This window comes from Agelaius phoeniceus, chromosome 19, assembly GCF_051311805.1.
Source record: "Agelaius phoeniceus isolate bAgePho1 chromosome 19, bAgePho1.hap1, whole genome shotgun sequence".
In the NCBI taxonomy this organism is placed as follows: domain Eukaryota; kingdom Metazoa; phylum Chordata; class Aves; order Passeriformes; family Icteridae; genus Agelaius; species Agelaius phoeniceus.
Genome location: NC_135283.1, coordinates 1085906 through 1103588, shown reverse-complemented (window position 1 = coordinate 1103588; position 17683 = coordinate 1085906). Strand labels below are relative to the sequence as shown.

The 17683-nt window shown below is 55.8% G+C and overlaps 1 protein-coding gene across 1 annotated transcript; it reads left to right on the top strand.

Annotated features, from left to right (window-relative positions):
- Positions 1–8865: 8865 nt before the first annotated feature.
- On the top strand, positions 8866–17340 carry PIRT (phosphoinositide interacting regulator of transient receptor potential channels). Its single transcript, XM_054645339.2, has 2 exons — positions 8866–8968; positions 15295–17340. The coding sequence occupies exon 2, from the start codon at positions 15314–15316 to the stop codon at positions 15716–15718; it is 405 nt and encodes a 134-aa protein (XP_054501314.1). The 5' UTR covers positions 8866–8968; positions 15295–15313; the 3' UTR covers positions 15719–17340.
- The last annotated feature ends 343 nt before the right edge of the window (positions 17341–17683 follow it).

Below are 17683 nucleotides of genomic sequence, written 5' to 3'. Positions count from 1 at the left end.
TGTAATTGTAATTCTCCCCGAATTAATATTTATTTATATTTATCTATAGTATTAATATTCTTATAATTAATTAATTTAATAATTAATTAATTAATTTTATAATTAAATCTATTTATCTATGGTATTAATATTTATTTATATTTATCTATAGCATTATTATTTTTATAACTAATTAATTTAATACTTAATTAATTTTATAGCTAAATATATTTATCTATAGTATTAGTATTCTTATATTTATCTATATTATTAATATTTTATAATTGAATAATTTAATAATAGATTAATTTTATCATTACATAATTTTAAAAGATTTATAATTGATATTTTTATTATTATTGTTGTTGTTGTTGCTCAGCTCTTCCCCATCCCTTCCCTCTGCAAAGTGTGTCAGCCTGCAGCAGCTGCTGTTGTGGTGGCTGACAGAGCAGGAGGAGCTGTGCTGGTTCCATCCCTGCTGTCTGGGGCAGGGAGCCATCAAAGGGAATCAGCCACGGCTGCTGTGACAGAGCCCTGTCCCACAGGCCAGGTCCCAGAGCTGCCACCTGCTCCAGAAACAAAGTGGGACCAAGGCTGGGACAGCAGCACAGGGGGAGCTTCTCCAAACCCCCCCAGACCTTGGGATCACAGCTTGGGAAAGACATCCAGGATCATTGTGTTCAACCTTGGACCCACTGCCACCTTGTCACCAAGTGCCATCTCTGCAGGGCCACAGCTCCAGGGTCAGCAGGGTCACAATCCCAGGGTCACCAGGGACACAGTTCCAGGGTCACCAGGGACACAATCCCAGGGTCACCAGGGACACAATTCCAGGGTCACCAGGGTCACAATCCCAGGGTCACCAGGGTCACAGTTCCAGTGCCACCAGGGTCACAATCCCAGGGTCACCAGGGACACAGTCCCAGGGTCACCAGGGTCACAATCCCAGGGTCACCAGGGACACAATCCCAGGGTCACCAGGGACACAGTTCCAGGGTCACCAGGGTCACAGTTCCAGGGTCACCAGGGACACAGTTCCAGGGTCACCAGGGTCACAGTTCCAGTGCCACCAGGGTCACAATCCCAGGGTCACCAGGGACACAGTCCCAGGGTCACCAGGGTCACAATCCCAGGGTCACCAGGGACACAATCCCAGGGTCACCAGGGACACAGTTCCAGGGTCACCAGGGTCACAATTCCAGGGTCACCAGGGACACAGTTCCAGGGTCACCAGGGACACAATCCCAGGGTCACCAGGGACACAGTTCCAGTGCCACTAGGGACACAATCCCAGGGTCACCAGGGACACAGTTCCAGGGTCACCAGGGTCACAGTTCCAGTGCCACCAGGGTCACAATCCCAGGGTCACCAGGGACACAATCCCAGGGTCACCAGGGTCACAATCCCAGGGTCAGCAGGGTCACAATTCCAGTGTCACCAGGGACACCGTTCCATCAAATTCTATCCAGCCGTGCATTTGGCCAGCAGAACGTCCCTGAGTGTTTTCAGAAATCAGCAGAAACACTTTGTGCAAAGCCCACCTCTCGTTAGCACCCAATTTCCTTTATAGAGTCTGAAGGTTCATTGTCACCACGTGTCTGGTGGCACTTCTGGAGGCCTTGCTTGGAGCCACCACCACTCAGGACCTGCCCAGGGATGCACCAGGGGCTCCCTGACAGCTCTGCCTGAGCCTGTCCTCTGCCAGTAAATAATCAAGTGGATCCTGTCACTGAACCTTGTTCAATTACTGTTTTCTATCAAGAAATACTCTGCTAATTCTCCTTTCAGAGTGAGGTGTCCCCACACCACCCCTTCACAAAGCAGACAGGGCCCAGCTTGACCCAGACACTTTCCCCATGCCAGCCTGGCCCAGGTAAAACCATTTTCTCCCCATGAGTCACCAGCCCTGCTGCTCTCTGTCTCCTCCTCATTGCTGCTCCTGGGCCAGCCCCATTTCTGCCACACAAACACAGTTGGCTTTCTTAAGCACTGCTCAATATTTCATACAGAGACTTCTCAACATCACAGACTATTCCCAACTGTCTCTTTAATCATGAACAATCCACTGAAGAAGCCTAGAATAGTGCTTTTTATGCTCCTTATTAGAAGGAGGGGACGGAGTTTTGTGGAAGGGGAGGATGAGTAATGAGGTTGGGCTGGGCTGTTTGGGCAAGCAGCACAGAACTGCTGTGAAATCTCCTGCTCTGGAAACCTTCCTGGCAGCTCTCAGCAGTTTTCTTCCTACCTGAGCCAGGCACAGATGGCAAAGTGCAGGCAAAGACAGAGCAGGGGTTTATTTGCAGAGAGAAGCATGAATCACCTCTCCCTAAATGCTGCACTGGCTGCAGGAGCCCTCCATGTGCTGCTGCCTGGGTTTCCATCTGCACAGGGAGCAGAGCAGCTGCCCAGCTGTGCCAGGCAGGCTGGGAACCAGGGATGGCCCTGCCCTGACCCCCAGCCCAGCCTGCCCAGCTTGCCAGGATCCCTTTTATTATTTTATTTTATTTTATAAAAATCCTGACATATTTTATAAAAATCCTGTCACTAGGATTTTTCTCCTGAGAAGCCTCAGAAAATAAATGTAAACAACAATTATCTGATATGGCTGTGGAATGTGGTCTGGAGATGGTTTACCAGCATCTTTGATTGGTTGCATGTGAATTGTTTTTAATTAATGGCCAATCCCAGCCAGCTGTGTCGGACTCTCTGAGTCTGTCACGAGATTTTATGATTCATTCTTTTCCAGCCTTCTGATGTCTCCTTTCTCTTTCTTCAGTGTAGTTTTAATATATCAATATAACATAATATAATGTAATATAATATAATGTAATATAATATAATGTAATATAATATAATATAATATAATATAATATAATATAATATAATATAATATAATATAATATAATATAATATATTTATCTGAGTGTTATAATAATATAATATTTAATAATTATATAATTGTAATTATAGTTATAATTATAATTAAATAATTATATAATGAAATATTATATAATTATAATTATAATTATATATAATATAATTTATATAAGTATATTTATATTATAAATAGATATCTTTATTTTCAGCCTTCTGAAACATGGAGTCAAGATTCTCATCTCTTCCCTCGTCCAGGGGACCCTCAAACACCCCCACATTCTTTCATTTCCCAGGGCAGATTTTGCCCCAAACCAGCCCTGCCTCGCTCTGTGGGATCCAGAGCCACCCCCTGGCCAGGCACTCCTTCCAAAAGTGTGACAAAAGCTGCAGAACCCAGAGTATCTGAGCCTTTTTGAGGTCACAGCTGCCACAGAGATGAGTCAGGGGACAGGAGGAGGCTCCAGAGCTGTGGACCCAGGGCTGGGGGTTTGGCTGCACAAAGGAGAAGCCCCTGACATCTGGACAGGCTGAAATTCCTTCTCACCCTGATCCTGTTCTCTCTTGCACAGAGAAGCTGCAGGAGGACACACGGGGGTCACTGGCACAGGGCAGGGAGTCTGAGATAACTTTGCGTGAGGAAGGAGGAAAAAACCTCTCCAGGGATTACAATAAATTGCCATCTTCTTTTCCCAAGGGCTCCCATGAAACACTTGAAAAAAGTGACCTCATTAATTAATGAGATGGGTTAAGGCTCTCTCCACATACTCTACTTAATTGCAATTCTGTCATTCCCAGTGAATTCTTAAAGCCATATTGATTATTCAAAGCTCTGTCCAATCAATAAAACAATAAAGCATGTATGCTTAAAAAAGTGATTAAAGAGATAAATACAGGAGACACTTGAAGGCAGCCACATCCTCCTGCAGCCACTTAGCCAAGAGCAAGCAATGGCAGATCTGTGGCAGTATCCTCACCTACATTTATTTTAGCCCCTAATCCCCGTACAGAGCAGCTCCAAACAGAAACCAGCCCAAACTCTGGTGCTCCCAGTGCTGCCTTGGCTGTTCCCTGTGCGTGGGCAGGGTGGGAGAGGCTGTGGGTGAGGGAGGTTGGCTGGTGTGCTGTTGTGAGGGTCCCCAGGACGAGGTGAGAGGTGGGAATTTGACTCCAAGTCCTCAGAGGGCTGATATTAGCCTTGATTTCTTCAGCAAGAAATCCCCAGTTCCCACTTTGGCCCAGCCTTCTTGTCCTTTAGAGACACAAATGATTTGTGTTTGTACAACTTATCATGAGTTTGGAGCTAAGAGATCCCCAGGGCTTCCCACAGAAAGGATCCAAGGTAAGGGCTTGAGGCTTGGGGAGAGGAGGAAAAAACATTTCTAGGCTTGGGGTGAGTTTTTTATTCTTCCTTTCTGGTATTTTTTATTGAAAACATTGTGATTTAACAAGTACAGTCATTGTTGAACATAAATAAATAATGTGGAGAACTGGGACATGCGAATCTCTGTGATTGCATAAATATTCAAGCTGCAAAAGAAACCTAAGATTTCAAAGGTGCAAAGCTAATTATGGAGTTGTTATCTCTCCCCCTGTAGTAATTCAAACATAAAGAACAGCTCCCCGTGGGCTGCTGGGACCACGTGGCAGGGCTGAAACGCTGAACCTGGAGGATGCAGCACCTGGCCCAGCTCAGCTCCTCTCCCCCTCTCAGCTCAGCCAGACTGAGGGCACGGCCTGGAGCTGTCCCCAAGGTCCCCATGGGGCTGGCAGGGCACTGGCACCTCTGCCTTGCTCTGCTTGAAGCCCCCCTGCTGCACCTGGGGCCACGAGGGACAATGTGACACTGGGGACAGACTCACCCTGGCACGAGGGTCCCACTCTGGGGTGCTCCTGCAGCTCCTCTGGGACATTGCCATTAAATCTGTCCCCTGCAGCTCCTCTGGGACATTGCCATTAAATCTGTCCCCTGCTGTGACCGTGTTCACAGAGGTCTGAGGGTGAGGGAGGAGATGAGGATCTGACTCCGTGTTTCACAAGGCTGATTTATTATTTTATGATACATATTATATTAAGACTATACTAAAAGAATAGAAGAAAGGATTTCATCAGAAGGCTGGCTAAGAATAGAAAAAGAAAGAATGATAACAAAGGTTTGTGGCTCAGCTCTCTGTCTGAACCAGCTGGGCTGTGATTGGCCATTAATTAGAAACATCCACATGAGCCCAATCCCAGATGCCCCTGTTGCATTCCACAGCAGCAGATAACCATTGGTTACATTTTGTTCCTGAGGCCTCTCAGCTTCTCAGGAGGAAAAATCCCAAGGAAAGGGTTTTCCATAAAATGTGTCTGTGACACTCTGCCACCTCCCCTGCAGGTTCCTGCCAGCCTGGGAGTGGCAGGCACACGATGTCCCCAATCCCCTGCATGCTCCCACAGCTGGAGGTGACTCTGTGCTGGGGAAGCTCCTGTGGGCTGGGAGATCCTTCAGGTCCCCTTGCTGCTCTGCAAAGTCTTTAAAAGGAGCCCAAAGCTCACAGGATCACAGAATTATTGAGGCTGGGAGGGACCTCTGGGGCTCATCCAGTCCTGCCCAGGCAGGGCCACCAGAGCAGGGGACACAGGAACACACCCAGGGGGGCCTGGAATGTCTCCAGACAGGGACACTCCAGGCCTCCCTGGGCAGCTGTTCCAGGGATCTTCTGCCTCCATGGAGAGAAGTTCTTCCCCATGTTGAGGTGGAAATTCTTGTGCTTTGGTTCATGGCCATTGCTCCTTGTCACTGGCAGCCCTGAACAGTCTGGCCCCATGCTCTGACACCCCCTGTCAGAGATGTTTGTGTGGGATGATGGGGTCCCCTCTCACCCTTCCCTCCTCCAGACTGACCAGGCCCAGCTCCCACAGCATCCCCTCATCAGAGAGAATCTCCAGACCCCAAACCATCCTTGTGATCCCACTGGACCTTCTCCAGCAGCTCCTTGTCTTTGTTGTGCTGAGGAGCCCAGAACTGGACACAGAAACTCATCCAAGTTTTACTGCCAGCCCCTTTTGTCCCAGGATTTCTTCATTATTGTCCCCACAGCCAAGGAGGGAAAAAAAGCAAAAAAACAAAAAAAAAAAACAAAAAAAAAAAAAAACAAAAAAAAAAAAAAAAAACAAAACAAAACAAAACAAAAAACCCACCAAAAAAAAAAAAAAAAAACACAAAAAATAAAACCCACAATGAATTTCCTTTACCATGGGACAGCTGGGGGAGGGATGCAGGGAAACCTTGGGATGGGGTTGCTGCTCCAGCAAAGCCCACAGCACTGCAGGTGCGGCAGTCCTGGGGAGAGGGGCAGAGGGTCTGGAGAAAGATTTTGGAATCCAGATTCCCCTGCCAGAGCCCTGAGATGGGCGCAGCACTCCCGATTTGGGATCTGGGATTGGGGATTGGGGATTTTGCTGTCCTGCAGCATCATCCTACAGGGCAACAGCACCATCTGCTGCTCCTGGGGCCGCGCTGGGCTCTGCTCCCTCTGCTGCCGGCTCGGCTCCGCCCGCGGCCCTGCTGGCACCTCCGGGCATCTCCTGGCACCTGCAGCAGCCCCGCTCCGAGTGCCCGCGCGGTGGCAGCAGGGACCGAGCAAGGGACAGCGCAGGGAGAGCGCAGGGAGAGCGCAGGGACAGGGCAGGGACAGAGCAGGGAGAGCGCAGGGACAGGGCAGGGACAGCGCAGGGACAGGGCAGGGACAGGGCAGGGACAGAGCAGGGAGAGCGCAGGGACAGCGCAGGGAGAGCGCAGGGAGAGCGCAGGGACAGGGCAGGGACAGAGCAGGGAGAGCGCAGGGACAGAGCACGGAGAGCGCAGGGACCGCGCAGGGACAGCAAAGGGACAGGGCAGGGACCGAGCAAGGGACAGCGCAAGGACAGCGCAGGGACAGGGCAGGGACAGCGCAGGGACAGCGCAGGGACAGGGCAGGGACAGGGCAGGGACAGCAGGGACAGCAAAGGGACAGGGCAGGGACAGAGCAGGGACAGCACAGGGAGAGCGCAGGGACAGAGCAGGGACAGCAAAGGGACAGCGCAGGGACCGAGCAAGGGACAGGGCAGGGACAGGGCAGGGACAGCAGGGCAGGGACAGAGCACGGACAGAGCAGGGACAGCGCAGGGAGAGCGCAGGGACAGGGCAGACACAGAGCAGGGACAGAGAAGGGACAGGGCAGGGACAGAGCAGGGACAGGGCAGGGACAGCGCAGGGACAGGGCAGGGACAGCGCAGGGACAGCGCAGGGACAGCGCAGGGACAGCGGGGACACGGGGCTGGAGCCGGCCATGGGGTGCGGAGGGTCCCGGGGGCTGAGCCTGCCCGGGGAGGGATGGAGGGATGCAGCCCCAGCGCCTGCCTGTACCCACCGGGAGGGATCCCCCCTTAATTCCAGGAGGGATCCCCCTTTTATCCCGGGAAGGATCCCCCTTAATTCCAGGAGGGATCCCCCATTCATTCCAGGAGGGATCCCCCATCTATCCCAGCAGGGATGCCCCTGTCATCCCACACACCCAGCCCTTGGATGCCCCCACGGGACAGACAGCAGTACAGAGGACAGACAGCAGTACACTGGACAGACAGCAGGACAGGGGACAGACAGCAGTACAGGGGACAGACAGCAGTACACTGGACAGACAGCAGTACAGGGGACAGACAGCAGGACAGGGGACAGACAGCAGTACACGGGACAGACAGCAGGACAGGGGACAGACAGCAGTACACTGGACAGACAGCAGTACACGGGACAGACAGCAGGACAGGGGACAGACAGCAGTACACTGGACAGACAGCAGTACACAGGACAGACAGCAGTACAGGGGACAGACAGCAGGACAGGGACAGACAGCAGTACACAGGACAGACAGCAGTACAGGGGACAGATAGCAGTACATGGGACAGACAGCAGTACACAGGACAGACAGCAGTACAGGGGACAGACAGCAGTACACAGGACAGACAGCTCTGGAGAATCTTTTCATGTGTCCCAAGAGATGCTCCTGGACACCCCAAACACCTGGATCCTTTGGCTGCTGTTCCCAGAGGGATGGGCAGTGCTCAGCTGGCTGCACCAGGGCCGCTGTGCCCAGGTAACCCATCCACAGGTGAGGGCAGAGCAGGGAGGGCAGCCTGAGCTCTCCCCACTCTGCCCTGGCCCAGCTGGGAGCCTCCTGCCCCTTCCCAGGGGCTCCCCAGCCTGTCCCAGGGCCACCCCTGCTGGCACAGCTCTGCACAGGGCTGAGCTCAGGGACCTCAGCCAGGGTCCTGTGAGCTGTCCTCACCTGGATGAGGAGCTGTCCCCTCCTGCTGACCCTCTGCACCCTCCCCTTCCCCTCCCAGCTCCTTGTGCTGCCTCTGTGCCCAGCCTTGACCCCCATGTGTGTCATGCACGAGCTCCACAGCCTCTGTCCCACCCCATCCCAGGTCTGTGGTGCAGCTTAGATTTGGGTTTTCACTGCCCCAGCCCAGCGAGGCCCCTCAGGGGTGGAGGTTCCAGCCCTGGACAGCAGCAATGGCACTGCTGGGTCCTTCCCTGCTCCAGGCAGGTCCTCACTGCTGTGAGAGGGGGTTGAGGTTTGCCTGGGGGCTCCTGGAAGGAAGCAGTGTTTCCAGAACCACCTCCCTGTTCCCATCCTCCTCACTGTAATGGACTCAGGATGTTAATTAATAGATAATTGCTAATACCTCGCATCCCTCTAATGCCTCTGATGAGCTTCAAAGCACTTTGCAGTCTCTGGCTACGATTCCATGCTCTGAGAGGGCAGAAATTGCACTTCAGAGATGTTTCAGGAACTTGCTGATGATCCAAGGCTGGATCAGCACCAAGCCCCAGCTCTGGGCTCCATCTCCAGGCCCTGCCCTGCCTCCCAGCACAGCCTCCCCTGCGGCCCTGCCAGCCCGGAGCCAGGGCAGGAGCACAAGGGGTTAAACTGTCCTGATGGGCTGGTGAGATCATCGGAGCTGGGATGCTCCATTGTTTATTAGAGTCGGCAGAGCCCGGCAGGCACCACCCAGAGGGATGAGGGGCTTGGGGTGAGCCTGCCCGTGGAGAAGGGGCCTCCTGCTGCAGCCATCCCTCCCTGCTCACCGCGTGAGTACCAGGGGTGCCCCAGCGTCCAGCAGGGTGAGGTGGGGTCATCCTCCCCTGAGCCCCACCAAGGCTCAGCAGGTGCTCCTTGGTCCCTGAGGTGCTCTGGGCCAGCCCTTGGCAGTGCTGGGAGCTGCTCCTGAGGGATGCAGGCACCAGCCCAGCCCTGCTGCCCTCCACCAGCAAGGGGACTGTGCCTCTGGCTCCATCCCGGAGGGTCTGGGGGGTTGGTGGGGTTTGTAGGGGAGCTGAGATCCTCTGACACCCTGCAGGGTCTCAGGGCAGCAGCAGCCAGTGTGCAGGGACAGTGCCCATGGAGACACTGCCAGCCCGCTCCTGGCTCCGAGGGGAGCAGGGCCACAGGGGCAGGAATGGGGCTCAGCACCCACCCCTGGCATCCACAGCCTCCCTGTCCCCTCCTAAGCTGAGCCCAGCAGAGCCCAGCAGCAGCACCAGGCTGGGGCTGCTCGGAGCTGCTGCTGCTGCTGGGGTCACTCAGTGCATGCCCAGGGACTGGCAGTGCCACCAGGCACCTGCAGCCAGCACCCACAGGGACAGCAGGGCCAGCAGGGACAGCAGAGGCACAGCCTGGGCAGTGGCACAGTGTGGACAGTGGCACAGCGTGGGCAGGGGCACAGTGTGGGCAGTGGCACAGCCTGGGCAGGGGCACAGTGTGGGCAGTGGCACAGCCTGGGCAGTGGCACAGTGTGGGCAGTGGCACAGTGTGGGCAGTGGCACAGCCTGGGCAGTGGCACAGTGTGGGCAGTGGTACAGTGGGGGCAGTGGTACAGTGGGGGCAGTGGCACAGCCTGGGCAGTGGCACAGTGTGGGCAGGGGCACAGTGTGGGCAGTGGCACAGCCTGGGCAGTGGCACAGCGTGGGCAGTGGCACAGAGTGGGCAGTGGCACAGCCTGGGCAGTGGCACAGTGTGGGCAGTGGCACAGAGTGGGCAGTGGCACAGTGTGGGCAGTGGCACAGCCTGGGCAGTGGCACAGTGTGGGCAGTGGCACAGTGTGGGGAGTGGCACAGAGTGGGCAGTGGCACAGCGTGGGCAGTGGCACAGCGTGGGCAGTGGCACAGTGTGGGGAGTGGCACAGAGTGGGCAGTGGCACAGTGTGGGGAGTGGCACAGAGTGGGCAGTGGCACAGCGTGGGCAGTGGCACAGCGTGGGCAGTGGCACAGTGTGGGGAGTGGCACAGTGTGGGCAGTGGCACAGTGTGGGCAGTGGCACAGTGTGGGGAGTGGCACAGAGTGGGCAGTGGCACAGTGTGGGGAGTGGCACAGAGTGGGCAGTGGCACAGTGTGGGGAGTGGCACAGAGTGGGCAGTGGCACAGAGTGGGCAGTGGCACAGTGTGGGCAGTGGCACAGCGTGAGGAGTGGCACAGTGTGGGGAGTGGCACAGTGTGGGCAGTGGCACAGTGTGGGCAGTGGCACAGCATGGGCAGGGGCACAGCCTGGGCAGTGGCACAGTGTGGGCAGTGGCACAGCCTGGGCAGGGGCACAGTGTGGGGAGTGGTACAGCCTGGGCAGTGGCACAGTGTGGGCAGGGGCACAGAGTGGGGAGTGGCACAGCGTGGGCAGGGGCACAGTGGGGGCAGTGGCACAGTGTGGGCAGTGGCACAGTGTGGGCAGGGGCACAGTGTGGGCAGTGGCACAGCCTGGGCAGTGGCACAGAGTGGGCAGTGGCACAGCGTGGGCAGGGGCACAGTGGGGGCAGTGGCACAGTGTGGGCAGTGGCACAGTGTGGGCAGGGGCACAGTGTGGGCAGTGGCACAGCCTGGGCAGGGGCACAGTGTGGGCAGGGGCACTCAGTCCCTGGGGCTTTGGTGCTGTTTCCCTCGGGGGGTTTGGGTCCTGTGCCCCCAAGCACCTCCCATGGGCAGTGCCCCAGGCAGAGGGGGCTGTGGGGTTGCTCTGCATGGGCAGAGCATCTTCATCTTCATCTTCACCTTCATCTTCACCTTCACCTTCACCTTCCTGGGTTTCCTGGGCACCCTGGCCAGGCTGGGTCCCTGAATGTTCCTCTCTCTCCCTGGAACTGACTGAGAGCTGCTCTTGATTCAATTTGGCCAGCACGAACAGAAAAAGTTTCTGCTGAGTTTGGGCAGGTCCCTGAGCGCAGCAGCCTCCTCCCCTCCCGTCCCATGGGCACTCAGATCCCCCAGAGCAGCAAAGCCCTTCTGCTGGCACACACAGAGCCTCTGCCCTGCCCTGGGGGCTCTGGAGTGACACTGAACACCAGGACAGAGCAAGAGTCCAACTGAGACACTCCAGAGCAGCAGGGAAATATTTTCCTCCATGCCCCAGGGTTTTGTTTCACTCCCAGCAGGGACCCAAAGAGGATCTGGTGCCCGTTGGGGTGACAGGCTGGGCACATCTCCTGCTGAAGGACAAAGCCACCCTCTGGGTCCCAGCCCAGGCTCTGCAGGGCACTGGAGCTGATCTTTGCAGACCCTCAGGAGCCATCCAGAGGCCACTGGGAGCCCCAGAGAGCCCTGGGGCCATGGGAAGGGTCTGGGTCCCTGTCTGGGGCAGGGTCTCAGTGTCCCACAGCCAGCTGGGGCACAGCTGAGTGCAGGTGATGGAGCTGCCACACTCCCAGTGCCACCAGTCTGGGGCAGGGCAGGGTCTCAGTGTCCCAGAGCCAGCTGGGGGAGCCTGGGCACAGCTGAGTGCAGGTGATGGAGCTGCCACGCTCCCAGTGCCACCAGTCTGGGCTGCCAGGCAGAGCAGAGCTCACCTTGTGCCCCGGCAGGGTCTGGCCCTCAGGCCAGGCCTGGGCTGGGCTCTGCTCCTCCCCAGCAGGGATCAGGGTGAGCCCCATCCATGGAGTGCAGAGCTCACCTGGGGTTCTCCTCAATGTTTTCTCCCCCATGACCCCAGATGGGTTCCCAGAGGGATTGGGGGGCTGCAGCCCCAGCCCAGGATCCCCCAGTGTGGGCTCTGCTCAAGAACACTCCCAACACCATCACAGACACAGTCAAAACCTCCTTCCTAATCAGTTTGATCCCCATAACAATCTACATCCACCCAGGAACAGAGAGCCTGACCTCCTTCTGAGAATGAAAATTCATTATAAACTTCAAAACTCCCCCCAAGATTTCCCAGTTCAGGACCCAAACCTCAGCACACAAAGCACTGGGAGAGCAAAGGGAGGAGAAGCCCGGGAGGGTCTCCCTGAGGGAGAGGGAAAGGAGAGAGCCCAGCAGTGAGAGCTGCCCAGGGCTCCAGAACACCAGATGTGAAATCTGAGCCGAGCTCTGGAGGCGTTTTCAAGACAGCAAAGAGTCATCTGCTGATTGTCTGCTTCCAACAACGGCTGAAAATCCGGGAGAAACCCGATAGCACTCTCCTGCCAGGCTGCTCAGGGCATGCAGAGCACATCTGTGATGGGCTGCGGATGGAGCAGGGGCACGGCAGCAGCTGGAATTGCATTAGCTCTCCCAGGAGCTGCAGATCCTCCCTCCAGGCAGGGAGTGAAATCCTTCATCAGCCAGCAGTGGGCAAAAGGTGGCTGAAAACCAGGCTCTGCCAGGAAGTGCTGGGAAAACGAGCAGGGGCTGGGAATTGTGGTGAGAGGGGTGGTTCTGCCAGGAAATAAAAGGGGGAATAAATCCTCTCTGGTGGAAAGGCAGAGCTGAAAGGCAGCTCTGGTTCCTGCAGCATCCTGGCGTTAATGCTGTGCACACAGAGGGGCAGAGCTGCTGCCCTGGGTGCACAATCAGGGTGGCAGCACGCAGGGAATGGGATGCCTGAAAGATGGAACAGCACACGGAGTTTCAGGCTGCTGAGGTGTGGGATTATTCCAGAGAACAAAGCAAAGCTCCCTGCACAAAACCCAATTAGAATTAGATGGTGGCTTGGTCATAAAACCTGTCTGTGATGCACCTTAGGAGGGCAAAGACAAGAAATGCCAGGATGAAATCTCAGGGAATGCTGGAGTGCTCTGAGCGAGGCAGGTGGTGGCACCTGGAATTACTCAGGATTTCAGCACCTCCCTGCAGAGCTGCAGCTGGGGGGCTCAGGGTGGGCACAGCAGGAATTCCCCCATGGAAAGGGGGCTCAGGGATTGGAACTGCCCAGGGAGGGTTGCAGTGCCCATCCCTGGAGTGCCCAGGGAGTTCCTGGAGGTGGCACTGAGTGCTCTGGGCTGGGGACAGGGTGGGGATGGGGCACAGCTGGGACTCCAGGGGCTCAGAGGGCTTTTCCAGCCTAAAGGACTGTGGGATTCTGGGGTTCTCTATCAGAAATGTGTCTCTTGCCCTGCCTCTGTTTTTACATTTCTACAGAGAGCAGTGAGAACTCCAGACAGGAGAGTTTTAAATCCTCTCCACTGCTCTTGGCTTTTGTTTGGGGCTTGTTTGTCCAAGCCTGGCAGAAACATCCTGAAACACCCCAAAAGATGTCAGTACCACCAGCTCTGCAGCAGTGGCTGTGCTGGGGGGACCAAACGGTAAAATTACTGTAAAATAATTATAAAATTACTGTAAAATAACTGTAAAATTACTCTGCCTCTCCACAGAGTAACCACGGAGCTGGCAGGGACACAGGTGAAGGAGGGAGGAAGGGAAGGAGGTGCTGGCTGGCACCCATCCATCAGCATCCCCAGGTGGGCACTGAGCCCAGCTCTGGGCAGGTTTCCTCCAGCCCCTGGAGCTGTGCCAGCCCTGCAGCCTCAGCCTGGCTGCCCTGAGGTGGAATTTGCTCCCACATGGATCAGCAGCCCCAGGACAGGGCTCTGGGGTCACCTCCTGCCCACCTGGGAGCGCAGCCAGCCTGGCACCACCCGTGAGGGGGCAGCTCCTGCAGAGCCAGCCCTGCTGAGCAGAGCAAACACAGCCCCGAGGGGCTGCAGGGGCTCTGGCTCCCTGCTCTGGGTCAAAGCCCAGGTTTGTGTGGTGTGCCCGTGTTCACAGGGGCTCTGGGATGAGGGAGGAGATGAGGATCTGACTCCGTGTTTCACAAGGCTGATTTATTATTTTATGATATATATTACATTAAAACTATACTAAAAGAATAGAAGAAAAGGTTTCATCAGAAGGCTGGCTAAGAATAGAATAGGAAAGAATGATAACAAAGGTTTGTGGCTCGGGCTCTGTGTCCGAGCCAGCTGGGCTGTGATTGGCCATTAATTAGAAACAACCACATGAGACCAATCCCAGATGCACCTGTTGCATTCCACAGCAGCAGATAACCATTGGTTCCATTTTGTTCCTGAGGCCTCTCAGCTTCTCAGGAGGAAAAATCCCAAGGAAAGGATTTTCCATAAAAGATGTCTGGGACAATGTGGTGCTTGGGGAGAGCTGTGCTTGGCACTGCAGGGCTGGAACTTCTGCCCATCCCTCTGCAGGATCCCACTGCCTATTCCACCCTTTCATGGCTGTGATGCTCCCCTTTCCCTGCAGTGACCCCAAAGCCTCCTGCACCTCCCTCTGGGCTGTGCTCACTGATGACAAAGGCCAGCTCCCTCATCCTCCATCCCTTGGCCTGCTCTGCTTTCTCTTTTGTCCCTGCCAGGTGTCCAGAGAGGAGTTTTTAGGGATTAAAATGTAACAAGTATGGTAATGTAATGATTCTTATAGGCTGTATGGAAATGCTATAGGATTTGTATATTGTAATAGGTTGGTTAGTGAGAATCAGAATATTCAACACAGAAGAAGATTTATGGTATTGTAACGGGAACGTCACTCTCTTACCCTTTTACTCTCTTACCCTTTTACCCTCTTACCCTCTCATCCCCTCTCCCCCTCTCTTCTCTCAGGCCTGCTCTGAGCTGTGGCTGGCAGCCCCCAGCAGGGCCCTTTGCAACAAACCAAAAGTTCCAAGACCAGAAGAAGATTTATTCTATTGTAATGGGAACCTCACTCTCTCATCCTCTTTACCCCTCTCTTTATCTCTCTCTCCCTCTCCCAGGCCTGCTCTGAGCTGTGCCTGGCAGCTCCCAGCAGCTCCCAGGCCCTTTGCAATGAACCACAGGCCCTTTGCAATGAACCCCAAGATCCTAGACCAGAAGATTCATTGTATTGTAACAGGAACCTTGCCCTCTGATCCTCTCTTTTACTCTCTCATTCTCTCTTTACCACATCCTTGCCTTCTTTCTCTGTACCTCTCCCTCTTTGGGGCCTGCTCTGAGCTGTGGCTGGCAGCTCCCAGCAGGTCCCAGACCCTTTCCAATGAACCCCAAGTTCCCAGCCCTGGCCTCAGAGATCTCTCATCTCCACCCCTCCCAACCACCCTACCCCTGTCACTCCTACGCCTGGGGACCCCCAAAGGAACTGCAGCTCCCTCCATCCCTCGCCCTGCTGTGCTCTGTCCTTTGTCCCTGCAGGTGTCCTGCTGCCAGCAGCATGGAGGTGCCCGCCAGGAGCCCGGATGGCAGCGAGCAGTGTCCCCAGGGCAGGGAGCTGATGGCCAGCAGCACGGGCAGCACGCTGTGCATGAGCTCCTCCCGCAGCGAGTCCGTGTGGACCGGCAGCACCCCCAGGAGCAGGTGGGACATTTACCGCAAACCCCTGGTGGTGGTGGCCGTGGGAGTCGCCATCTTCCTCTTCGGGGTGGTCATCACCAGCCTGGCCTGCTTCCTCAAGGAGCACAAGAAGGTTTACAAGATGTCTGGCCCGGCTTTCCTGTCCCTGGGACTGATGCTCCTGGTGTGCGGCCTGGTGTGGATCCCCATCATCCGCAAGAAGCAGAAGCAGAGGCAGAAGTCCCAGTTCCTGCAGAGCCTCAAGTCCTTCTTCTTCAACCGCTGAGGGCAGCCAGGAGCTCCTCCAGGGGGTTCCCTGCCCTCCTCCAGCCCGTGTTGGTCAGCCTTGAGAACAAACACTTTCTTGTACTCCCCAGAGGATTTCACCCCCGTCAGCGGCTTCCCTCCAGTGTGAAAATGAACTTTCTACTTCATCCAAGTCATCCCAGGGAAAAAGGAGCAGGAATTTCAGGCTGAGCCCAGCAAGGCAGGTCCAAGGTCTCTGCATCACCCCCCTGTCCAAAGAGTGACCCAAGAGCACAAAGTGGGTAAAGCACAGCCCCAGAGGAGCCTGGGCTGAAACAAAACCCCAAAGGAACCCAGATCCCCCAGAAGGATCTGCCTCATTCTGCAGGATCCACCAGCAGAGGGGAGAGGGGCCACAATTCCTTCCAGCTCCCTGATTTGCCAGAGAGGCTGGAGGGTCTGCACAGCAGCAGGAGACACAGCAGAGGCAGAGGGACACAGACCCTGCAGAGGGACACAGATCCTAAAGAGGGGCACAGACCCTGCAGAGGGACACAGACCCTGCAGAGGGGCACAGATCCTACAGAGGGACACAGACCCTGCAGAGGGGCACAGACCCTGCAGAGGGACACAGACCCTGCAGAGGGACACAGACCCTACAGAGGGTCCCAGACCCTGCAGAGGGTCCCAGATCCTGCAGAGGGACACAGACCCTGCAGAGGGTCCCAGCCCCTACTGCTCCAGGCACCTGAGGCACCTGGCAGGGCAGGGACCAGGGAAATGTGTCTGGGCATGGCCTGAGCTGTGGGGGCTCAGGGCTGATGCCCTCCCCACACTCAGCCTCCCCCTGGCCCTCCCTGCTGAGCTCCCCCATTTCTGCCACACCAATACCTCTGCCTGAAGCTGTGCCCCAAGGGCCCCGAGGGCTGGGCCTTCGTGTGCCCCAGCCTGGCTGGCAGGGAGCTTGGGCTCTCCCTGGCACTGGTGCCAGTCTGTGAGCAGGGCTGTGTGCCTGGAGATCCCCTTCGTCCCCTCCCTGATCTGTGTGGGCAGAGCTGCAGGTGGCACATCCCATCCTGGCAGCTGGCACAGCTGACTTAGGAGTGTTTGAGCACACAAATCCCTTTGCCCCAGGCTCAGCCTGGCCCTGAACTTCGTTTCCTGGCTGGAGCAGACACCCCTGGGCAGGCAGCGCCAGCTTGGCTGTGCCAGGCCTGGCAGGGACCCAGCAGACTCTTTGTTCCTCTGCCACCCCTCGTGCCGTGCCACGCTCGGTGCCTGTTTACAATCCTGCTCTGGCACAGCTCCCAGCCCCTGCTCCTGGGATCCTCCCCAAAACTCCTGCTGGCACCAGGATTGAGGATGGGAGACCAGGGAGAAGGCGGAGGGCAGCCCCAGGTGCCAGCCGGTGCAGGGGTGGGCACAGGGAGAGCCCTGGAGCTGCCCGGGGTGGAGATGGGTCCTGCTGCACAGAGCAGTGCCCAGCCAGGGCTGCCTGCCCACAGGGACTGCCAGGAGCACAGAGGGAGCTCCTGCTGCCCCTGGCCAAGGAGGGGGCACCCAGTGAAATGGCAGGGGGATAAAACGTCACCGAGAGTTTCATTGGATTCCAGACTTTATTTATAATGTGAGGTTTCATTAAAGGAAAACATTCCCAAGGGAGCTGCACGTGGCTGCTCTGGTGTCACATCTCTGCTGGGTGGACAGGGTGGGGTGACAGGGTCTGGGGTGGTGGGGCACCCACTGGCAGGGGGGGCTGGCCAGGACAGGGGCAGGACAAGGAGGGTCCCGGGGTTTCTGCTGCTCAGGGGGATCCTGAGCTGTGTCACAAAGTCTCTTTCCCCAGCCAGATGCTCGAAGAAGGAGTCAGGGCTCTTCTGGTCTCGTTATCAAGGTTGTTTATTGCGTCTTATCTATAAAATTCTTTCTCCTGCCCTGCCAAGGTTCGTTCAGCAGGACAGACAGAGGCACTGCCTGGGGTGGTGTTATCTTTAATACTAAGAAC